The 24,947-nt window shown below is 45.7% G+C and overlaps 5 protein-coding genes across 5 annotated transcripts; 3 read left to right on the top strand and 2 right to left on the bottom strand.

The window, feature by feature from the left end:
- Window positions 1-8,814: 8,814 nt before the first annotated feature.
- On the top strand, window positions 8,815-13,301 carry DFJ58DRAFT_846298 (uncharacterized protein; the record flags this gene model as incomplete). The annotated part of the gene is made up of 18 exons (XM_041393288.1): window positions 8,815-8,914; window positions 8,997-9,069; window positions 9,123-9,243; window positions 9,298-9,348; window positions 9,412-9,493; window positions 9,548-9,690; window positions 9,751-10,086; window positions 10,483-10,954; window positions 11,030-11,217; window positions 11,277-11,360; window positions 11,418-11,469; window positions 11,512-11,537; window positions 11,586-12,098; window positions 12,155-12,506; window positions 12,534-12,782; window positions 12,803-12,945; window positions 13,005-13,088; window positions 13,152-13,301. 18 exons carry the CDS (start codon window positions 8,815-8,817, stop codon window positions 13,299-13,301), a joined length of 3,219 nt encoding a protein of 1,072 aa, XP_041237821.1.
- A 1,857-nt stretch (window positions 13,302-15,158) lies between these two features.
- On the bottom strand, window positions 15,159-16,739 carry DFJ58DRAFT_734129 (uncharacterized protein; the record flags this gene model as incomplete). Its single annotated transcript, XM_041386427.1, has 5 exons — window positions 15,159-15,427; window positions 15,483-15,700; window positions 15,752-16,093; window positions 16,145-16,289; window positions 16,343-16,739. 5 exons carry the CDS (start codon window positions 16,737-16,739, stop codon window positions 15,159-15,161), a joined length of 1,371 nt encoding a protein of 456 aa, XP_041237820.1.
- A 619-nt stretch (window positions 16,740-17,358) lies between these two features.
- DFJ58DRAFT_734128 (uncharacterized protein) lies at window positions 17,359-20,620 on the bottom strand (the record flags this gene model as incomplete). Its single annotated transcript, XM_041386426.1, has 14 exons — window positions 17,359-17,403; window positions 17,454-17,948; window positions 18,010-18,208; window positions 18,254-18,657; window positions 18,710-18,763; window positions 18,830-18,883; window positions 18,932-19,072; window positions 19,126-19,230; window positions 19,298-19,366; window positions 19,420-19,494; window positions 19,555-19,596; window positions 19,647-20,014; window positions 20,067-20,418; window positions 20,474-20,620. 14 exons carry the CDS (start codon window positions 20,618-20,620, stop codon window positions 17,359-17,361), a joined length of 2,550 nt encoding a protein of 849 aa, XP_041237819.1.
- Window positions 20,621-22,179: 1,559 nt separating this feature from the next.
- Window positions 22,180-22,853, top strand: DFJ58DRAFT_668657 (uncharacterized protein; the record flags this gene model as incomplete). The annotated part of the gene is made up of 2 exons (XM_041382723.1): window positions 22,180-22,259; window positions 22,313-22,853. Coding segments are annotated over 2 exons (621 nt in total), but the record flags the coding sequence as incomplete, so codon positions are not given.
- Window positions 22,854-23,723: 870 nt separating this feature from the next.
- Window positions 23,724-24,631, top strand: DFJ58DRAFT_846295 (uncharacterized protein; the record flags this gene model as incomplete). The annotated part of the gene is made up of 3 exons (XM_041393287.1): window positions 23,724-23,833; window positions 23,892-24,574; window positions 24,603-24,631. The coding sequence occupies 3 exons, from the start codon at window positions 23,724-23,726 to the stop codon at window positions 24,629-24,631; spliced, it is 822 nt and encodes a 273-aa protein (XP_041237817.1).
- Between the last annotated feature and the right edge of the window lie 316 nt (window positions 24,632-24,947).

Genomic DNA, 24,947 nt, shown 5'->3' with positions numbered 1-24,947 from the left:
GCACCACAGTCAAGACAAGGACAAGAGACGCAACAGACTAAGATACGATACAACACAATACAATACAATCCGACAGACTATGAAACACAACACGCCGTACTACGATACAAGACAAACTATGAAACAAAACACGCTATACTACGATACAAGACAAACATCCGATAAGCATAACAAGGGAATATGCGCAGTTAGGTTCAACCACCACGTTAGAGTTTAGGGTTCGACCCCACCCCCCCGCCCGTTAGAGGGTTAGTTAGGTTTCTCGCTGTCTCGTCTAAAAACGTATTCTCTCGGTGACTCGGTGTCTCGGTTAGAGTCACTACAAGACAAGCAATACAAGACAACACGCAAGACTACGACAGCAGCAAAAAAACAGTCAAAATCAAGCAAAGTCAAGCAATAAAACAGCAATAAAACGACAAAATCATGCAAAATGAAGTCAGGTCAAACGAGATCCTGTCCTCGCCCGACGCATCACCCCCCAGACAAGCGCTAAGATCAGTGTACCATAACCAAGACCAGTCAAGACAAGGGCCGACTCAGAGCAATACAACAGCAGACAAGCAAATACAATACAACGCAAGACAACACGCAAGACTACAACAGCAACAAGACAGACAAGATCAAGCAAGGTCAAGCAATAAAACAGCAATAAAACAACAAATCAAGCAAAATGAAGTCAAGTAAAAACAAGATCCCGTCCTCGCCCAACGCATCGCCCCCCAGACAAAGACAAAGACAGACAAAATCAAGCAAAGTCAGGCAATAAAACAGCAATAAAACGACAAAATAAAGCAAAATAAAGCCAAGTCAAAACAAGATCCTGTCCTCGCCCGACGCATCACGCCCCAGACAAGCACCAATATACGCGTACAATAATCAAGACCAGTCAAGACAAGGGCCGACTCAAAGCAATACAACAGCAAGACCACAAGAAAACATCAATCGAGACAGATGCAACAACAGAGATAATAGCATACACGTACGCTAATACCACTTCTAATCACAAAGACGAGAATCACGATAGTCACCGCAACAGCTATAACAGCATACGCTCACGCCAACACCATTTCATCAAGAAGGAGAAGAAAAAGACAAGGATCACCATAGTCGCAACAACAGAGATAATAGCAGACACGCACGCCAACACCATTTCTCATAGAAAAGACCAGAATCGCGACAGTTGCTTAATAGCATACGCGTACGCTAAATGACAAGAATCACGATAGTCACCGCAACAGACATAATAGAAAACGCGTCGCCCCAGACAAGCAAGACCACAAAAGCAATAAGACAGCCAAAGTCAAGGAATGTCAAGCGATAAGATCACAAAAAATCGCAAAAATCAAGCAAAATGTAGTCAAGTCAAATCGAGATCCTGTCCTCCGCCCACGCATCACCCCCTCAGACAAACACCAAGATACGCATACCACGCGAAATCAAAGACAAAACCACAAATCAAGCAAAGTCAAGCAACAACACAGCAGCAATATAGCAAAAATAAAGCAAAGACGAAACAACGAAAAAAAACAAGAAAGACTACGATACAAGACAAACACCCGATAAGCATAACAAGGGAATATGCGCAGTTAGGTTCAACCACCACGTTAGAGTTTAGGGTTCGACCCCACCCCCCCCACCCGTTAGAGGGTTTGTTAGCTTTCTCGTTGTCTCGTCCAAAAACGTATTCTCTCGGTGTCTCGGTTAGAGCCACTACAAGACAAGCAATACAATACAACACGCAAGACAAGAGAAAATCAAGCAGTCAAGGCAAGACTACAATAGCAAAACGATCTCGCACCACACGCAAGACCACGATACCAAGACCATGCCATACCATACACAAGACTACAATACAATACGCAAAATGAAGCAAAGTCAAGGCAAGACTACGATACAATACGCAAGACAAGGCGAAATCAAGCAAAGTCAAGGCAAGACCACAATACCAAGACCATCCCATACCATACACAAGACCACTGCAGCAATAAAATCACACAAAAATCACAAAAATCAAGCAAAATGCAGTCAAGTCGAAACGAGGTCCTGTCCTCGCCCGACGTATCACCGCAGACAAGCGCTAAGATACGTGTATGATAAGCAAGATCGCTACAGGACAACACAGCCAGAATAAAGCAACACAAATGCAAGAAAAAAGCAAAAATGAAGCAAAATGAACCCAAGACCAAACGAGACCCTGTCCTCAGCCCAGACTATGATAGCAACATCATCTCATACCATACGCAAAGACTACGATACCGAGACCGTACGCAACACCACCGCAGCAATAAAACAGCCAAAATCAAGCAACATCACAGCAATAAAATGGCACAAAAATGACAAAAATCAAGCAAAGTGAAGTCGAGTCAAACGAGATCCTGTCCTCGGCCCACGCATCACCCCAGACAAGCGCTACGATAAACAAGACCATCAAATAGCAATTTATATGGTCATTTCAGAAATAGGTTTCAAACTTGTGAAAAATTTCTTTTCATGGGCTGGTACATATCATGGAGGGTACTTCTAGGAATGATATGAGCCAACAATTAAAGAAATCGGCGGTTGGGTTGTGGAGATATGGCCAAAATACTGACGTTTTGGCCCCACCACCATATGTCACCAATATTGATCTCCAGGTGGTCCAGGATTATCACCAATCGATTCCTACACCTAAAAAACACTAGGACAGGCCTTTACAGTATCGGTCTTAAGTTAAATTCAAGCACAGCAAAATATAGGAGGTAGGAGGGGGGAGGAGGACCTTGTATATCTCAAGAACGCGATTTTTTCTGGGAAATCTGGCTCGACCATCGTGTTCAGGTGGATCAAGAACACCCAGGAAAAATGCTTTTGTAGCACTGGCAAGTCATGGGAAGTCTGTAAAAATCGATCTTTGTGGGGGGTATGAGGCAAACTGACATATTTCAATTCAAACAGGCTAGAAATAATCTGGGACCATCTCCAATCGATTCCTGTGATCATAAAACACTAGGAACATCCTTTGATATATCAGTATTCACATAATATGAAGATATATGAGATAGGAGGGGGAGGGGGACCTTGCATATCTCAAGAACATGATTTTTTCTGGCAAATCTGGCTTGACCATCATGTTCAGAGGGTTTCAATAACCCCCAGGAAGGATGCTCCTGAAGGACTGACAAGTCATGGGAAGCCTAGAAAAATCGATCTTTGTGGGGGGGGGCATCAGGCAAACTGACACATCACAATTCACATGGGCCCGGATGACTCTGAGACCATCTCCAATCACTTAATATGATACAAAAACACTAGGAACATCCTTTTATACATCAGTATCGACATGGAATCCTGCCTCTGGGCACAGTAGGTAGTAGGTAGGGGGAGGGGGTAGCATCACTCTGAAATATGATTTTTTCGGACCAAACCAGTGTTCCCATCAGATTCAGACGGCCAAATAACCCCAGAAACAAGTTCTATTTGAAGCCAAGCAAGTCATATGAAAGCTCAAAAAATCAATCATTGGGTGAGGCAGCATCACAGGGGTGACATTGCTTACATAAGCACAAGCGGTCAACTTGACCATAGGTGGGCAACTTTGCAACAACATGACTTTGCCATATCAAATTGTTGCTCCTACTGGTCTATGGCTTCAGAAATAAGCCTGAGATCAAGCTATGCAAGTCATGCAAAGTCTGACAAAATTGACTTTGGGTGAGGGCCTCAGCACAACAGGACTTGATAACTCATGACTTTGGAACATGATTTTTTCGCACCAAACAGATGCTGCTATCAGATTCAGGAGGCTCAATAACTTCTAGAACAAGTCCTATCTTGAGCCAGGCAAGTCATGTGAAGGCTGAAAAAATCGATCTTAGAGGGTAAGGCAGCATGACAGGGGTGTTCAAATTTGAAACATGATTTTTACACATGAAATGGGCATGCCCACTCGATTTAGATGGTTCAATAACCTCAGGAACAAGTTCAAGATACAGTCATACATGTCATATGATGGCTGGAAAATCAATCTTAGAGAGGGAGGCAGCATATCAATGTTGGTTATTTGCTTCTAATAAGCCAACTTGCAAAATTTCAACAAGCATCTTCCAATTACAATATATAGCTTTCGTTTGATTGACGCTGATCATATGCACAAAAATGTGCTGTTTCATCGAATATTTCTTATGATAAGATGTGGCTTTATTATTGTGGCCTGATGTGACAATGATTATATAAGCAAAAATGCGGTCAACTTGAACCAAAAAATTCTCTTTCTTGCTTCTCCCTCCCTCACTCATGTATTTAATTGCTGTCCCTTTGTAAACTGTACATATTTTGTCTTTGTAGTTCTGGGGCCTTTTGTGGTTGGTGTTACCCTTTGTGAGGGTCAAACCATTGTTGATGGCACCACCTTTTTTCGCTTCTGGGGGCTTTTATGGCTGGTGCAACCCTTTGTGAGGGTCAAGTCATTGTTTATGACACCAACTGTTTTGATTCTATGGTTGGTGCAACCCTTTGTGAGGGTCTAGTCATTGTTTATGGCACCAACCATTTTGATTCTGGGGGCTTTATGGCTGGTGCAACCCTTTGTGAGGGTCTAGTCATTGTTTATGACACCACCTTTTTCCCTTCTGGGGCTTTTATGGTTGGTGCAAACCCTTTGTGAGGGCCAAGTCATTTTTTATGACACCAACTGTTTTGATTCTGGGGGCTTTATGGCTGGTGCAACCCTTTGTGAGGGTCTAGTCGTTGTTTATGACACCACCCCTTTCCCTTGTGGGGGCTTTATGGTTGGTTGCAACCCTTTGTGAGGGGTCGAGTCATTGTTTATGGCACCAACTGTTTTGATTCCGGGGGCTTTTGTGGTTGGTGTAACCCTTTGTGAGGGTCGAGCCATTGTTGATGGCACCAACTGTTTCAGATCCGGGGAATCTTGGTTAGTGTGACCCTTTGTGAGAGTCAAACTACTGTCAGTACTAACAAATGTTGCTTCTGACGCATTTTTGACTTTGTGCATTTATTCTTCGTGTCGCCCTGTATGATAGTCAAATCCCTGTTAATAGCACCTAATGTGACTAATAAATTTTCGCTTTTAAGGGCCTGTGTTGTTGTTGTCACCCTCTACGAAGATCAAGCCATTGCTGACAGTACTAATAATAATTTTCACTTCTGGGATGGTTTTCCGTTGATGTCACCCTGCATGAGTCTAATATTATCACCGATATGAACAACAAATTTCGCTTCTTGAAGTGTTCGAGGTAGAATGACCATCATACTTGTATGTTTGTCACTGGATTCTCTATACACCTGGGTGACTCAAACTTCAAGAAAGATGTCTGAAACCAGCATAAAATTCTGTCCTCGCACCCTATGTAAGTAGATGAGCCACTGGCTATGACACATAGATAAGTTTGTCTATTTATTGAACAAGTTAAAAACTATAGTGACTGCCAGTATATGCAAGCCAAGAATAATAGATGTGATGTAGGGAGTTGTGCCTACAGGCTCACACACCTGGTATCGTCAGGGCATTCAGGACTGTCAAGTAACCTGGATTGCACATTCAGATCATGATTGATGACTTGGATGACATCAATAATAGATGGATGCACGTGTCTGGTGATGGAATGGACATTTGACAATGTCCTACCTGGTCCAATAAGATCACTAGATGTCTGAAGTCTGAGATCTACTTATATGGATCACATATTCAGGTGGGCCTCCTGTGAATATTTGTGGTCTGTGATGACTACCAATAGCCAATTGATAGCATCATTGTTTCACGGCAGGAATTCCAGTATCATCAATTCTAGAGAAATGTGATGGCTGTCCACCATCAGAGATACTATTTTTCATGCTCCACAGTATGTCACCTTCACCTTTCTCACATCTCACCTTCCGTTAGTAGGAACAGTGATGACATGTCTATGAAATAGAGCGACCTCCTCTTCTCACCTTTTATTTCTCACTCTATTTCTTGGCCAGACATATCATTAGGGTTCCCACTAACAGAAGGTGAGATGGGAGAAAGGTGAAAGTGGTGATCTCAGACCTTGAATCCACTTGTCTTGTTCATCACTGTTCCCACCAATAACAGGTGAAATGTGAGAATGGCAAAGGTAGTGAAAATGAAGGCAGAAGGAAGTGACATTGAGCCTTACAGGGTAGGGTAGTAGGAAAGAGAAAGAGGGTACGAGAAACTGAATGAGTGACAGTATGAATGGGTATGTGGTAAAGTCATGAAATTATACCCCGGAAGCTATTTGATGAGTGGAAGAAGCTATAACTAGAGGATGCTATGAAATAACTCACAAATGTTGCTTTTACTGACCAGTGGATTCAATGTTCTTGAACATTCATTTTCCATGATTAATAACTTGGACTACATCAATAATGGATGCATGCATGTGTCTGGTGATGAAACAGACATTTGACGGTGCCCTACCTGGTCCAATAAGACATCCTCCTCCTCTCTTTCTCTTTGTGTTCCAATGTCCTGAGAGCGACCAACGTAAGATCAGGTAACATCATAGTAAATATTGGCTATACAGTTAATTACAGTGTGTATGAATGCTCGAGTGTGCTGTATGATGCTTCACTTTCAAAAATCAAGTACTACGTGTCTACATCTATTCAGAATCGTGGAGCCTAGACAGAGGAAATGGTCTTGCTCCGTCCGGAGGGACGTGGGGGAGGAGGGGACCCTCTTGTGCTTGTTTGCCTTGGTTAGTATTTTGTGAAGGTCCCTGCGTTTCTGCCTGTCAGACCGCTTTCTGAGAGCTCCTAGAGCATCAAAGGGTGTGACATCCATTAGGTCTGCTGTAAAAATGCGTTTTCCCTTGATTATATTGACCGGGCGGCGTGCGATAGGTCCTCTCCGACTTTCACCAGCTCTCCCTAAGCATTCAATCTTGTAGAATGCTGGGTTAGTGATGAAGACAATGGCTGATTGTTTGACTCTCCATACAGCCGCAGCAGTGCTTGCAGGAAGACAGTGAATGTTTGAAAATATATCTGCAAGTCCATCCTGCAAGAACGCTCTCTCATCCTCGTCCATTCTTGTTAATAATCTGTGAAACTCTGCAATGTATCCTTCTCCAGTCCACAATGAAGACCACTGAGAGGATGCCTTCTTGGGCGATTTAGGATTGGGAAAGAAGGTGGACAATCGGTTTGCGAATGATTTTGACCTTGGGCCCATGCGTCCAGGGGTCACACCAGAATGGTCCTGGAGTCCGACATTACAGGCTTCGAAGGTCACAGCAGTCAGGGTGTCAGTGATGCTTGTTATCGTCCAACATTTCATGGCTTCCTGCAGTGATTCCGGGCATGGCCTAACTCCCTGGAAGATGTCATCTCTGAGCATGAGCCACAGGTGCCTGGTGCACATGACAAATAGTCGTCCCACAGACAGTTGCACGTGTGATAGTCTGGAAGGCCACACCCAAGGCTTCATAATGCTTGCTGGAGAGCTGGCTATGGCTGATTTCAGTCGAACCCATGAAGGCCTCCGACCAAGGGGAAACTCCTCGGATTCACGTTCTGCATCAGCTCTGGATATCTCTAGCCTCGCTGCTGTTCTAGCTCTCTGCACCTTCGTGTTTGCGCCCATGAGAGCAAGCACCGTGATGTCATCCTGCTGCTGGACATCATACAGGCAGGTATCGCTGGCGAGGTCGAATTCCTGCAGGAAGAACATTCCTGCAGTCTCTAGGACATTTCTATATTCCAAAAGGGCCAGAGATTCGCGTAGATGCGAGTCAAAAACAATTGGGGTGGAGGTTGTGGAACGGAGCATATAATTGAGGATGCTTGTGAGGACGCCGAGGTTTGGAGGATGTTTCCTCACTATGGCGATCTGAGTCCTTTGAATCTCACGCACACGTCTCGCCAGGAATCCAAACCACACCTCAGATGGGATCCATAGCACTGGGTCAGATCTCAGATACTCTTCTGCCTGAATCATAATCATTGACATTGAACCATTACACTCGAGTGAGGATCACTTACCGTCGATATTACACTACCAAGAATGAGTCTGGCGGCCTTCCCACTGGTCCTGTATTCATCTCGCACGCCATAGGTTTTGCCTTTGGAACCAGTCAACACTCTTTCGATATTGAAGCATTCGGTCATGTAATTTGATGATGCCTTGTAGGCGTCGCTATCCATTGCGAAGGTGACCTGGTTGTTGGTGGTTCTGACTGCTTCATAGTACAGGTTGTATGCGCTCCGGAATGCCACATGGGTCTGCTGACATCTCTCCCGCTGCATCTCGGCCTGTAGCGCACCATATCGTGAGAGTGTGTTGTGGTGATGCAGCTGCCCTTTATTATACCCCCCTGCTCCGAAGGAAGCCTCCAATGCATCCAATCTCCAAAGCCCGACCACAGGAACATCTGATGAGCGTGGTGTAAACGACACCCAACCTAATTTACTAACACTCAATGCGCTCGATACCACATAGTACTTCGGATCCGGCGAGTCATTTCAATTCTTTCTGTTGACACATGATTATATCGTTTGTTTTAAGGCAAATCCTTCGGATATACAAGTCTAAATAGCTGTTGGCACCGCCATGTTACATGGTCAATTACGTCAAATCACACACATCGCGAGTTGTGTCCATTCTTCGGGACGCTCTATCAAAATGTTTGAATTAAAGCGTGCAATTATGTATTCAGGACAATGCTAGCCCGGTCCGAGATCTACGAGTCTCATGCAGATTTTAAGTGTCAAAATTACTGGTAATAAAACCTTGTTATCTTCTTAAATATTGTACTTGCAGCGCTTCACAGGCATCGGTTACTGCTTTGCAGTTTCGTCTAACTCTCAATGTCTCGTCTGTCTATTGTCAGCTCTGCCTCACGTGCAGATCGCAGAAGACTACCACCCATGAATCGCAGTCAGCCAAATATTCGTCGACTGCGGACTTGTAGGTCCTTTGAATGTATGCTCTGTCTCCAATTGTTGGTCTGTCTGCCGATCTCTCGCGACTTACTTTACATTATTTGCAGGGGTTTACAACAAGGAAGATAATTCATGTTCCACAACTGAGTTAGGACGTCTCATCCTTCGGGTAGGGGAAACGTGCGAGATAAAATTACATCCACTTTTCAAATTGCTGATATCAAGTACTTTAGTATCGCGATATTCCCAGATGATCCAAGAGCAGTGCCCAAAGACGATGGAAGCCTTCCCATCATGTCTTATTGGTATGGCAAGGTCGCAAAAATCTATTTAAAAGCACAAGGAGAAACTCATGTGAGTATATTAATAATGTGAACAGACATTACCAGCTAATGATGCGTGATCAAGGTTGTCTGGCTGGAGATTCAGTGGTATTACAGACGACTGGACTTAGAGGATGTAAGAGCAGAGTGCGATTTTATTTTATTTGCATGATGAGTGTGAGGATTCTGACGCATGAAGCGCAGCCTGGCTGAATCCATGGGTGAATATGAGCTAGTGCTCAGCGACCACACATCATTTGTTGATATGTCGTGTATGGAGGGTGAGTGCCTTTCAATTTATCACCAACTATATGACACATTTCTGGTGATACCAGACCATGCCGTGATCATCAGTTATGATGAAGGCGACCTGAAACAATGTCAGCTCCCACCCAAGACTCTATACCATCGATGGAATATCGAGATCACATTTGTGAGGAACCGAAACGATGGGCGGATTCATGGCGTCCACCTCAGTGTAAGGCTCTTATATTTTTTGACCTCCTCTAGTAAATTCAGATACATTGCAAATTTACAGAACCCACAGCGAGAATCGCAATGTCGCTGCAACGCATGTGATAATGCGCTATACTCTCCCAGCATCTCCCAGCGATATTGCAGAAAATGCAAGCGATGGTTCAATCACGAGTGCCTAGATGCTCTTGAATGTCGTGTAGATCGAATTCCCGATGCAGGTCTACCAGCTGTGTACGGTGATATTCACTTGGAGAAAGAGTTCCTCGATATACTGACCATGCCAATTTGCCGTGGTGGACCATTTGGGGTGGTTGGAAATGGATCGATCTATTCTCGAGCGAAGTCGCTCTTGCGAGAGGCAAAGATTAATGGTAAACTTTCAGATGGATGGAGGGATGTCCTGACAGAGACTAATTCATTGGAGTGCAAGGGCCTTAGCTATTATAAGTGTCCATGTTGTGTAGACGTCTTATGTTGAGCATTCAAGTCATCAATAGATACAAGATGTGTCGCAACATAAATGTGGCACCACACGTGTTCCTTGCCTAGACACAATTTAGGTTCACATCCAAAGGGTGACATTGATCTTATGGAATGATCGAACATTGCGTAATGGCTGTATGTACCATGATCCGATTTTTGCGGATCCAAATGTAGTATGATGCGGTATTATGAAATGGCTCAGGTTTAAACACAAGGTTATATACTTCGCATCAATTATTCCAAGCTATACAAGGCTTGCTCGCTCTCCCTGTTTGCACCATACAGTTGATCGATGGATCCTTCATTTCAGTTCCAGCACTGGAGCACACGAAACACCGGGTCGCTGTTAAAATCAAAGGCGACAATCAAAGACGCTGATGGGGAGTGTTCATTTGAAATATCTGGACATGCCTCACAGAGCTGTGCAGTTGCTGCGCACTATCGGGTACCCCTTCGAGCCATCAACAAGAAATTTGGAGTCTACAGGAAAATTGTGACCCACCTGACCAAGTCATCACATCCACTCGCAACACAACTCCAAGACACATATCTCTCAGTCATGGATTACATGCACAATGTGCGCATCGCATTTTGTGTGGATGCCCGAGGATCTTCCAATCCCCTCGAAGCTGGGTTTAGGTCGCCAGCGTTTGATTACTATCTATGGTTAGACCACAAGGCTGGCGGATTTCATGATAGGTGTCGTGTGATCCTGGAGCAGGATCACAATATAACGTTCAAGTCCATACAGAATCAAGAGGGAAAAGATATTATACCATTGCGTCAGTGGTCTATTATGCACCACATATATTTGACTCTGATTGGCGCTGAAGTTGACTGGTCGTCCTATCACACAGATTACTGTTGTGAATACGATGTATGTGGGGCATTTCAGGGCTGCGTGTCGGAGGAGGATCTTCAGCATCTGCTGGATGCGGTAGATGCCTCTATGATGGCAGGTCATGAGGATAAGAGACCATCAAGCCCGACAACCAGTCATATGATAGACACAGCGACACGCACGATGTCAGTCATGGATATCACGGTACGTCCCACCTGATGGTCATGCTCCTGCTAATCATAACACTAATGCTTTTCTGGCAGGACGATGTTCCACCACTGTCAGAGTCGGTCGATACCACTGTGGCTGCATGTTTCAATGAGGCAATCACAGTCTCAGATGTCGCGGTGTGTCTCAATACATTGTCATGCATCTAACAGAGATCTTTGCTGATGCGTTTCCAGTCGAAGGATAGGAACACAGAGTTGATCAATACTGGAGAGTCGATAGAGGATGGTACCTGCGTGAAATGTCCTGCTGAAATAAAAGATTCTGCAGGTTATCCTGTATCAGTCTTGCAGCCGGTATGTTCGTTTCCCATCTATATACCGCATCTGATGGACTCTTGTAAGTTCCCACATCCATTTGACTGGTCATACTGCAAGCGTGCCCTGAGGACGATGGGTGTAAAGAACATCCGCTTTGATATTTCACGCTGGTTCATTGCACACCTTGTCGTGCGCATGCGAGAAATCCACGGACTAGGTGCAGACACTCCTCTAGACAACACCGTTGTAAACGGATCTGATTGTCAAGTCACTTATGCTGAATACTGCGAGCTACATGGAATGACAATGTTCCTGAGCAAGGTACAGACTATAAAAGTGGAGCGACAGAGTATAGCGCAATTTTTCACTTCTGCTGGTCGTGGCCTGAGCATGTTAGGTCGTCGTGTTGACTGTGCTGTCCAATGCGATGCAGAGTCGCAGGGGGCATCTTGTGACATGTTCTACCCTTATGCTGATGATGGTACAAAAGTAGATTGCGGTATGCAAATTGAAGGAGGTGGCCCGGTTGTAGTGGCCCAAGATGAGGGCGCCATATGTGCCATATTTCCTAACCAACCGGCCACTGATCAACGTGATGTATGACGCTTGACTTCGAGCCAGTGGTGGTCAACATGCTGATATCATTCATGCAGGATTACATTGCAGATGCGTCACCATCAGATGTCCGTGATGAGAGTTCAGCGGAGCAATTATACATCTCATTACCCATCACTGAGCCGTCTTTCACTATGGATGTCGACAATCCTTGCATATCTGCCAGCGATTGGACCCTAGAGCTTATGAAAAATCGCGGTCATGAATCCGAAATTCCGACTATATCCAACAAAACACGCAGAAAATCACTCAGCGATACCCCTCGTGATACCCATGCCGTCCCACAGACTCGATTGAGATCGAGGAATCTCAAGGAAGCCAAGTCTTCGACAACACTCACTCAGAAGCGCCGCCGTGGAAACTCACCCTCACAGCATGATCCCATGGATGGTCAGCCTCGATCTGCACGACCTGTAGTATTTGCCGTCCAACAACTTCCGTCCAGGAAGAAGGGGAGGCCTGCGTCATCAGTCATCAAATACACCATAGAAGACCTCATAAAGGCGTCTCAGATGGATCCCACAAGTATCCCACATACTGTAAGAACTTCTTACATCAAGATAGATCCTGACGCGAACGAACAACGTAGATCAACACATTTATCCTCGATCCAGCTAGAGATGATTTTATCGAAAGCAACATCAAAACACAATACGATGCACTATTGTGTGTAGTTCGATTTATAGCATCAGCCCTGCTGGCAAGGTCCCTGTCAGATGATGCGATCCCTGCGGCAACATCGCTGATGAAATTTGAGTACTGGCTTAAAGATGTCGCCCTCGAGTGCAAGGATGCATTGGAAAAACTGGATATGCCACTAGCGCCCTTGGTGTGTGAGCTTGTTGTGAACTCTATCATTGTGCTGATATTGTCTTGTTCAACAACCAGGCCCACCATGTTTTGGTCGAACTTTCCACCCGTGCCTCGATCGATGCTGCATCTCTGAGTAGTGCTTTAGAGATATACATATCGGTAAATATCTGTATGCTACTAAGATCCATGACACTCGACTGACATAACATTATGATTCACAAGCGTAACAACTGCATCAAAGCTGTGGGCAGTGTAATCCGATATTTGTGTAAACTCAGGCTATCACAATCGGGCGCGGATAACGGGTATGAACCTGGATTTAAGATATTAGCCATGATGATGAAGGCACGTCAGGAGGATACGCCGTTATGATACTCGAGGGCTCGTTTTGCAACAACAGGCTCGAATGTTGTGAACAAATGATGTAGTATTATCGTAGCGGTAATTTCGACGTGGTTTGGACGATCGCATTTCCACAGTCATCCGCATTCTCGTTGCGTCGTTTTGCTAGTAGGCGATAGTTTGACTACCACGACTGCTGCCACATTCCTCACATCTGGTGCACATGAGGACCCACCTTGGTTTAATTACGTGGATGGATGCTATGAGGATAACCTTCGTGCAATGCTCTTACTGACCATATGTGGCAACGAGCCCTGCACCTCAGTTACGCTGGTGGCGGACCATGAGTTTGGTGCGTCCGGCCTTACGTAGCTGTTAGTCTAACCAGCGTCTCAGTTGCTATTTGTTATGCAGCACCTTGCATCTCAAGTCGAACGGGAGTGTAAGCTGTCGAACCTCACGTCTGAAGAGCACGGTGTCTTCGCCCTCAGTGTTGTCCACATTTGAAAGTACTGGACTCTCAGGCCGTGAAGCTCTTCTCACAGTGAGGATGTCGGCTGACCGAGGAACTAGGCTGAGCCGATATACTCACCATATCTGCTATGATTGGTGATCCCGTAAGATGCTGAATAGTGAACAGGTTTGGACGACAATGAAAGCATGAGAATGACGAAGGCTAATACAATGTGTGACTGTCAGAGCACCGGATCAATGCAGTAACAAGGAGCTACGACAATGCGAACAGGTCCAGACGACAATGACAGAGTGATATGACAAGGACTAATCCAACGTGCGACTGTCAACGACAGATATACACCCATAAAGGCGCGAAACACGTGGATTCACCCAAAACGCGATGTCAGAGCAACGGCTCAATGCACCAACAAGGAGCTACGACAATGCGAACAGGCCCACCGAGACGACAATGACAGAGTAATATGACGAGGACTAATCCAACGTGCGACTGTCAACGACAGATATACACCCATAAAGGCGCGAAGCACGTGGATTCACCCAAAACGCGATGTCAGAGCAACGGCCCAATGCACCAACAAGGAGCTACGACAATGCGAACAGGTCCAGACGACAATGACAGAGTAATATGACGAGGACTAATCCAACGTGCGACTGTCAACGACAGATATACACCCATAAAGGCGCGAAGCACGTGGATTCACCCAAAACGCGATGTCAGAGCAACGGCTCAATGCACCAACAAGGAGCTACGACAATGCGAACAGGCCCACCGAGACGACAATGACAGAGTAATATGACGAGGACTAATCCAACGTGCGACTGTCAACGACAGATATACACCCATAAAGGCGCGAAGCACGTGGATTCACCCAAAACGCGATGTCAGAGCAACGGCTCAATGCACCAATAAGGAGCTACGACAATGCGAACAGGTGGTCACTGACAACAATGAAAGAGTGAGAGAAGAATGAAATGAAGAGGGAAAGTCGAACATGAACGCAATTTAAACCATCATGTGATATTCCCACGCCATGCTTATATCATCAAGCCTGTCCATTCGGACTCAGTGAATCATAATATTGTGCGCAGAACTAAGCACCATGTGGACATTTCAATGAAAAGCAAGATCCAGCGAATTATGTGTATCAACGAAAAAAACTAGTCGACATGAAAAAAAATGCAAGGTAATGCGTTGTGATGCGCTACGTGTAGATCAAACAACACACTCTCTAGCACTGTGTTCACGAACAAGGTCAACATACGAGACTGGCCAGATCCTCTCATACCAAACACATACCCCTTAAGAACCAAGTCAAGTCTCATCAGCGCACTCAGTCTACCCTATATCGATGTACATTATGTTGTGAACAGTGAAATATATAAAATTGGAAGAGATGATACCATAACATCCTACAATAGAGTGAATGAGGTCAACACCTCGTTGAGTGATTTTTCCGTCAGTAGCTCCCCTCTATCGAATTGATCTCCGTTGTACAGCAATGTAGGACCAGACATGCGTGTTGTAACTCCGAGATGTCCTGAAATCGCACGGGCTATCTCGGTACTTAGGTTAGCTGTTTCCGTATCAACCACAGCTGACTTCGGTCCCCCCTTTGCGCGATATTGCTTTCCTTGAGTGACCATTATGCACAGAGCGAGCAATGATCTCCTGAACAGTGCTGGATATACCATGTTAATGAGAATTGGACGCCAATAATGAGCGGCTAGTCTTACGTATTCGTGGGGACAGGCGCGGGATCGCAATTATCATGCGTCGCAGTGTCTCCAGCGCATTATGCAAGGTCTGATTGGTCAAGCAGTCGCCCACAACGACGTCGAGGTATCGAGATATTTCCGTGAGATGCATGCACGCATAATGATAGAAGTGCCCCCCGGTGGCGAACGATGCGACTGGTGTATAGACGGCATGTACTTGCCCTGGTGGGATAATTCTACCGTGAAGTATATCAGCAAAGTGTGTTACACAAATAGTTGTTACGGACACGATGTCTCCTGGAAGGAGTGTGATAACCTCAGCATCACAGTGCGCTTTGATCCAAGCTTCATTTTCGGTGAAGTTTCGTAGCCTGATTGCGACGTCTTGAATATGCTGACGATCGTGATATCGATTCTTCGGTCGAAATACAACCCAGAACTGTGTCCCCACTTCCACCCTAACCCACGTCAGACTCCCCTCAGCGTTGTGATGAGGATACGTCAAGAATCCAGCATGGTGAAGCAGCGCCCAGCCCTTCACTGTGAAGTTCTCTGGATGTACGTTGGATTTTATTGGGACATCATATGTCGTCTGATTCCATCCATAAGCGAGCCCATGATCGACATGTCTAATATCATTGCTCGTTGTGTATGAAAGCGTTGGGACGAAGGACACTCACTTCAAGGAATCTGGAAGCGATACCTGTGCGAGAGGTATATCTAACACACATTGTATCGTCTTTGGATTTTTCATCGATTCAATGAAATATTTGATCACGCCTGGCCTCGTGGCCTTTGTGTGATCGATGGCACGGGCCATGACATCTAGTGGTTCAATCAGTCCCTGACATGAATATCTGTCGTGGATGAAACCCTACCATGAACCCATACAGCCCTATTCGGTGAGATTGCATAGTCTTGATCCAGGAACTCCGCTGTCAACTCTTGGCCCACAGGATGTCGCCCCCTTCCTCTGATCGCCACTGGCTTGTTTTGGCTCAATGAGTCACCAACCAAATCATGAAGATCGGTTGCGGGAACGCGGTTATTCGATATGTGCGTTATGTATAACGAATCAGGTGTAGACACTGGACATTTAGCGAGATATGTAATGATTGGGATGTCCACCTTAGCACAAACATTAATGTTGTGATCATCGAACACTGCAGGGAGGATTGTGGTGTAGCCATCCTTCCACTTTATGACCGGACTGTTTTTCGGAACCTCCGTGCCTAACAGTCCAATGGTCAGGTCATAATGGCTTGTCTCTGTCATTCCTGTTGTTTGCACGGCCTATCAGCATTCAAAGGCACCAGGAGCAAAGCTCAAATATCACCTGAAGAATGCGTTGTTTGTGTATCGAGTAGGTCTGGTCAGATCGTTATCTTTGGATATGCAAGGTGCACCCGAACTGTGGTGCCGACTGTGGTTCATCATTACGTGAATATTCCAGCTGAGGGTCCAAAATAATACATAAACATTGATATTTTCATTTACAATGGATATGAGCGTTTTTTTGCAAAGGAATTTTTGCATCTTCATAATGAATACTATATTTCTGACGAGAAGTTAAAGAACAGTGCCAATAAATGCTCCGTCTTAACCCTTCAATCCGTTGCCACCAAATTTTCCTGTCATGGCAATATCACAGAACGGATTCTATCGAGGTCCACTGACCTGCGAGATGTTGATGAAGATAGATTGAAGAAGGTTAAAGAAGACGACGGCTAGTGACTCCCCATTCTGGAGTTACCTGAGGTTAGGGTTAGTTACTAACTAATCCAGCAAGTTAAAGTTGCAATGCAATCGATGCTATCAAGAATTATCGGATTGGAATTTTTCGAACTCAAAAACGTATGAAATGAACGAATTAGAAATCGAAGAAGGCCTAAAATTAGTTCGGCGAACGAGAGATGCTTGACATGCGTATAAACCACTCCTATAGAATACGTGAAGTCATTCAGGCGTTGAAACAACAAGAATCCTCACGTCTTCGTCCAGCTCTGGTGCACGACCAGCTGCTGATGGTTCGGATGTGACGCTGCACTCCATTATGTCCGTTCCCGTGCGCTCTATGTCCTCAGCACCCGAGCTATTCACAGAGGCAGACTCGTCTTCTGTTGGATCATCGAAGCCCTCTGCTGCCTCATTTCCCTCTGACGCAGACGATATGTGCATTTGAGCGTCCTCCTCACTCTCACTCCATGAAGTAATCTCACTAGGGGCGCTCTTGTGACCGACGCGTTTGGTGTCAAAGCTCGCACTGACGTCATTGTCGTGCACGACAGGAGATGCATAAGATCGTGATGGCGCAGGAATGTGGACTCCCTCAACTGGAACCGGTTGTCTTGTTGATTTCCTGCTGACCATTGGTTGTTTACTTGCTGCTGCTCCAGTGGATGCCACAACCGGTGACGAGGGGCGAATAAATGATTGTGTAGTACTGCCCCTCGGACGCTTTGGAAAACCACGGCCGCCGTAAATCTGTTGTATTTAATTTGTCACAGCGTTCAGGTCGTCTCAGCAGTGCTGCAATTATCATTACCTTCGGTGGTGACAATGTGTTCGAGACCGTCCTCTTGCGTTTTTGTGTCTCCTGTTCGTCTGAAAGTTCCACTGAATCGTGGCCACCAGAGATCGACATGTCATCGAGCGCCATAGATACGCCACCATCGTCGTCGGTATGAATGTCCTCGTGACATAGCAATGTTTGCAACCAAGGCAACTGCTCGTTCGACATCATGCTGACTGTGGAATTAGTCGTGCGATTTATTTGTCCAGTCACATACCTCTGAACGGGCGTCGGGAGTTCTGGCAGAGGTCTCAAACCAGGATGGCTACTTCCAAGTCCATTCACAGACGATGCCTTCCCAAGTGCATGGAAAATATGTGCGAGGTATTCGGGATGGGTGTCAATATGGGCGATTGCAGAATACAGACATGTCATGCCAAGTGCCTCATGAAAATCGGCCTCATCCTCCATTTCAAAAGATGCAGGATGGTCGCAAATTAGCAGCCCATCGACATCCGCATCAATGGGAGTCTTGGTCAACTGTCTGAATCGAAGCAGAATCCATGTGCCAAGCTTCAGGAAAATCTGTGAGTTGCCTTTGTGCAATGCTATCCGGTGCCATTTCTCCCAGTCATCAAGGGTGGAGGGAAGTTTAATATCATCGGAGTCATACAGATCCTTCTGTTTGATGTTAGAATGCATCTTATATAATAGGAATGCATGGAAGACTCACGATGTTGGCCGCGTTGTCATTCACACAGTCATTGGAATTGGAAATATCAGGAATCTGGATAGGATCATAGGAATGGCGTATGTCAATTGATAGCCCGGAACGACTGAATAACGAGCCCACCTCTTCGGCTCCTGTGATAGACGAGCTGGACAGCTCCGGTTGTAATCGATTACGCTACAGAACATGAATCATTACAAGTGATATTGAAATAGTTGTACGCACTATCTGTGTTGTTGTGGTAATTTCCGATACTTGTGTTGATCGCATTGCACTTAAAGCTGGCATTCCTTGTTTGGCTTGGGTGCTCTCATCCTCAGAAATGATGTCAGATGTACCATATGTTGCATCGTTACTGCTCTCATACTAGTCGACAAGGTCAATTGAAACAGCTCTGACTGGATGATTGACATACAGACCTCGTTTTCAGACTCCAGGATCGCCTTCTGCTTGCCCTTTGTCCATCCAGGCCTTGACGCGCGAGGCTGTAGATGCACGGCAGATGATGATGACCGTGATGTTGGCTTATCATTTATGTCCGAGTCAAAAGTTAAACTAAACCTGTGTTGGCACACGGGTGACCGCACATACCTCGTCGTCAGACTCCACAATCTTCTTACCTATGCCCATTGAGTGTGCAGCAGCGTTGACGTAGACATCCTAATCAATATCGTGAATACGCTCAGCTGTGGCTCTCGGATTGATAAACTGACCACATTGTCATCCTGTGTAACCGACTCCCCTGTGCCCTTACTGTTTGTATTCCTATGTGGGCGGCTGGAGCGACCCTGACCATGTTGAATACTATATCAGTTACATCTTCAGGATGTATATATGTTCTTGCATACCATGCCAGCTTTTCTACCTGTTGTCGCATTTCCGAGGAGCTCCTGAATGACAAGAACACTCAGTACATTCCTCGTACGTCGATGACACAAACCTTTTCTCGACGGCCGCCTTTGACATTTTTACGTGATTTTCGTCCATTTGCTTTCATCTCAAACATATCTGCAGCCTCATCGATGTCATCCCGCTCGATTTCAGAGGTTGAGCTTATCGATTCGATGGTTGTTTTTATAGTGGGGGTGGTCGAACTAGAGTGCCGCTGCTGATGGCTGTCAGCAGAACGATTGAACCGAACCTTCTTCTCTGTCGTATCTGGTGCTACAACCGTTGTCGTACTGAGATGTTGTGGTTTGACTATGGCTGAAATCATATCCTCTACCGAAACAAGGTGCTTGTTGGATTGAACACCGCACATGTTCTTGCCCTTACACATTGTCTCGTGGTATGTGTCTATATTGACTTCTTGACGGGATCAGCGTAGGGTGGAAAATATAGCTGTCGTGATATAACCCACGCAGCTGTACAGGCCTGTAGACCTTCTTCTTTCTGAAATCAGCCCAAGTTCGGTTTATCTTGGACAATGTTGCGTTTTGCATGTCCTCGGTGAATGCGCTGTTGTGTATCCCCATCGCAAAATGATAGTCTAGATGAGCCGAGCGCCATGTCTTGTCTGCACGAGGGAGATCGTCCTTTACTTCTTGAACGAACGCCATAAGCACCTCAAGGTAATAGTACGCCACGCAAACGTAGGTCTTGAGCGAGTGTGATTCCGGATGCTCCATGAGTGAAATTCCTGTCTTTTGATAAATATCGAGATGATGAAGAAGGAGTCGTAAGGCATCATAGCATTGAATCGGTACGATTACCTATGTTACAATATGTCATCGAACACTCGGACAGATCGTAGACAAGATCCCATACCGATTCCTTGCTAACCGAAAGACGCAGTTTATCTCCATTTCGTGCCAATGACCATCGTCGGTTCAAAATTGCGTTTGTGGAATCTAAATCGTGCTGCTTGATCACCAGGACAATCGGATTTTTTGTGGAATATGTCGAGAAATCCATGATGAATCAAACAATGTCACCGTGTGATTTTGTTCCCTGCCCTAGTCAGGCCGGACTACCAGATTAGGAACATGTGTCACCACATGCACTGGATAGCAATGCAGTCATGTCGCGTGGTAATTGTCATATCCCTCCCACTATCACTGGTACATGTAAGGTCTCTATGCTCTGAATGGACGTGTGACTTCTGCGTATATTCAAGAGAGTCCAAGGTACGATTTGTAAAATAACCTAACCTTCACATCGGTGATGTTTACCGGTATTTGCCGCAGGCTGTACAGTTGTTTGGAGGATTGATGCAGAACATGACAAGTTCACACATTCGTCAACACCAACATCGAGGTCAGCACCATGATTGCTCCTGATCATTTCGGTCACTACTCACAATCATCTGGACAACAAACCGAACCTTCTGTACAACAAACCGAGGATTCTGTACAACAAACCGAGGATTCTGTAGAACAAACCGAACCTTCTGCGCACTCGTCCCAACGCGCTAAGAGACCTGCACGCAAGTCCGCTGCTGCACAAAAGAACGTGCAAAAACGTGCCCCAGGGGCCAAGTCGCTCAACTCGACATATAAAAGACTAATTCCGATCCTGACTGATGACGATGATAACACAAATATGGACATTGATGTTGAGGTTCCGCCTCCACAAGCCAACGAGTCACATGATGTGAAGGATCCCGTCTTGGTACCTGATGCAGCGGTCTTGCTTGTTATGCGCTGACCTATAAAACAGCATTGCATGTACTGTCAGGACGTTGGGACATATATTTGGAAGTGTACAAGTACAAATTGTGGGGTCTTGGCTTGCGTTGGGATGGCTAACGGAGATCATGGATGTATCGACGCGACCCCAGATGAGATCACGAACTATGTCAAGGTGGAAGCGAGCACGTTTCGCTGTCCACAATGTTATCGTGCAGATTCGATGCCACTTCCCGTACGTCATCGATTTCAACTTGATGTGATCCATATATTGACAGTGAATGATACCAGTACAAGATTCGTGGATATTCGGTGAGACAGGAGTTTACACACCGTAACTACTTCCCACTTCTTGCTGTGTTCTTGTCATGGAGCGGCTTCGGTCGCGAATATGCGTCAGATATTGTCCGGCGGACGCTAAGGGAGCAATTTCACCTTGTCCCTAGCAGGGTAGGATGTTCCATATAGACCACATTCGCATCTGACAATTTGGCGCTTAGTTGCGCATAGCATCGCGCAAACTTAAAGGTGGAAATAATCGACCAAACGCTATGAAACCTGATTTCGACTGGCTCGCGAGCCTCAATTATCATGGAAACATCCTCATTTTTATTGATACTCATTCGGATACTGTCACAGGCGATCTCGTGGTATCGGGAAATGCAGCCAACTCAAATGCAGTTCCGGTATATGAGGTAAGTTGCTGTAATTGATCAGATATCAGTGTGTCGACTGACAAAATTCTTACACTCCTAGTTGCTGGAGAACTACTTGGGAGACAACCTTCGGTTGGCCTCCAACGCAATTTCCACAATCAACAGCACCTCTAGCGCCGGACCATTCATCCGTGGGATCGTTATCTCCTCATGTGGTTCTACTGGGAGAGTTGCTAAGAGTGTTTCCCGTTTGAAACGTTTGGTTGAAATGTGAGTCACTGTTCGAATCACGTCGATGTTACAGCTTACATTGAGCACGCCAGGAATATCTTCGATTTTGTCTTCTCCTTTGCCGGCGTATCCACTGTGGATGCACTTGTCGTCCCAGCACTAAGTCGCTTCGTCGAAAATGTGTTCGTTTATAACATGGGCATATGGGCGGCGCTAGAACGATCGTTCGGTGAAGACAGGCATGCCTTGAACAGTTCCCCCGTCATGTTATCATTTGCAGAATTCCAGCCGTTCAAGAACGATACCAGAAAACGTGTCGTCGATACTCGCGTATTGGCGTACTCTAACTTCAAGGACGCTAGGCCATGGGGCCTTGACATCTATCGATGTTCCAACAAACGTTGTGGTGCACATGCTCACGACATGATTTTTCACGCCGATGGAAAGCAGTTCTATGGGAAGAAGTGGCTGAAGACACAGATGAAGACGACATGTATGAAGTGCGGAGTGGTGAACAAGAAACTCGACACTCCCTCGTGGGTGTACTTGTGTGATGCCGAAAACCTAGGGCGAGTATGGTATCGATGGCCCCTTAACCTCACACAGCAGATGGATATCGGGATCACTCATTGATCACGTTTTTCGGGCCCGAGCTATCACGCAGAACCAGGCCTCCTATTTCTTGGTTCCTGCAAGGCTTGCATCTCATGCGCGGACATATTCATTCCGTGTAGGTGTTCGTCATTGTTAATCCCTTCATGTAATCGTAGACAATCAAGAATCCTGTGTTGTTTGGCATGGTGCGTCACTGCTGACGATTGCGATTTCTTATTAGTGTGTGTAGCATTCTCTTACTAACAGTCTTTCAACGCGCAACATTCCTCCAAGATGCCAACCACACTACCATTGAGTATCAAAATTCATTATATGTATGTTGTGACATCAGGTGCTTAGTTCTGGACGCGATATCATGATTGCGTTGTTTTGTCTCGCTAGATTGCAGTTAAGCCACCTGATGTTCATGATATTTGTTAGCCGAGCTGATGCAACATGCACGCAAGGTGACTTAACTCATGCCTCCTTGCTATTTTGCCGAAGGAGTGTGCATGATAATTCCTTCGAAATGATTGGTAAACTCCTAGGTTGAGCGAACATAGACATTTATTTGTGGTTATTCCGAGGCGAACGCACCTGATATTCATATATTTACGCTGCACGCTACTTGTGCATGGCGCCGAGACCCTGGTGGTGTGAACGGTGGAGAAAAATGACACTGATAATGTTGCAGCTAATGTACGAAGGCTGTCCTTGTGTACCATGAACGGCATCCTGATGCCCAATGCGGTGATCCAAGAGATGTCAGCACCTATGTAATATCCCTATATTTGTATGTCAAACAAACAATGGTCCGATTACATAGACATTTTCATATATCATCTCATGCCTGTTTGAACATCGTTTGAATAACCAGGTGGCGCTCCCGCATCTTACCCATCGCAAGTCATGTCCCCCGCCCTTCCACTCGAGCTGCAAGACAATATTTTAACTCTTGCCACACGTGACACCCGTCACGCTGCACGAAATCTGAGGGTGTCACGCCACACACATCGGTGGTGAGCGTTTGATGCGATAATGCAATGATGACCTTTTACTGATGTAATGCTGCGACAGGCTAGAAAAATTGATGTATAAAAACATCGTCTTGTATGGTGAAACGGAAGTCAGGCGATTTCTGGAATGTCTTCACCTGCGTCCAATGCACGTTGAATTTGCGCAACAATACATCAAATCTCTATTTCTCGTCGGTTCGGTACTCAAATCGACTGTGATCGATATCCTTTCACTCTGCGATCACGCAACTTGCCTTGCTCTCGTGCTTTCCACCGACGAATTCGCCCCAGATGTATCATCTCTATGGCGTGCCCTTGATGCCCTCCCACTCAAGTCGTTACTGCTCGCCGTAAAACTCGACTTGGCATCATCACTCAGTACATCACCACCTGCATTCAAGCACTTGACCCATCTCGATGTCAACGATGATTTCATACTGAATAAACCAAATTCAGGATTAGATGGTGTCGGTACATTGACGCACCTCTGTGCGGTGCTCAACACAAGAGCTGATCCGGTGGCGGTCATGCGCCTCATCAATAATACACACCTTCAATTACTGGCGTTTCGCGTGGACGTTCAGCACATTGTGATCCAAAGATTCCTTGAAAAGCATGGACTCCTCGATCGTCGAATCGTGCTGATGCCAATTGAAATGACAAATTGGTCCCTCCTTGGTCAGGGTGAAATGTTGGTTTGGGAGTTGGCGGAGGAGCAGCTGAAGCTTCCAATCCCCGAGGATAGTGAGTCTTTCGCTTGATGTATCGGCAGTGGATCAGCCTAAGACAATCACACAGTAGGGCATCGTTGCCTATCGCGAACAAGGATCGAGAATGCATACGGAGATTACAATGACATTGACATGGACCCTGAACGCGATATGCCCTGTAATGTATCCATGGCTCGGACCAAGGGTTTACACAGAGATTAACGTGGTCGTTGTAGCATTGTGGTATTAGACCAGGAATCCTGAAATTCGTATGGTATGTAACTCGCCCTCGTTGCGTCACTGACATTCCATGTGTTTGTCAACATCTAAAAAATAGCTATGTGCCTTTCGTGCTCGTTGGTTATCCGCTATGGCTATGATGTTGATTATGACTCCAGTATTTAACG

Source organism: Suillus subalutaceus, assembly GCF_016647625.1.
Source record: "Suillus subalutaceus strain FC151 chromosome Unknown DFJ58scaffold_167, whole genome shotgun sequence".
Lineage (NCBI taxonomy): Eukaryota > Fungi > Basidiomycota > Agaricomycetes > Boletales > Suillaceae > Suillus > Suillus subalutaceus.
The sequence above is the reverse complement of the archived record's forward strand: the minus strand, read 5'-3'. Positions and strand labels throughout refer to the sequence as shown.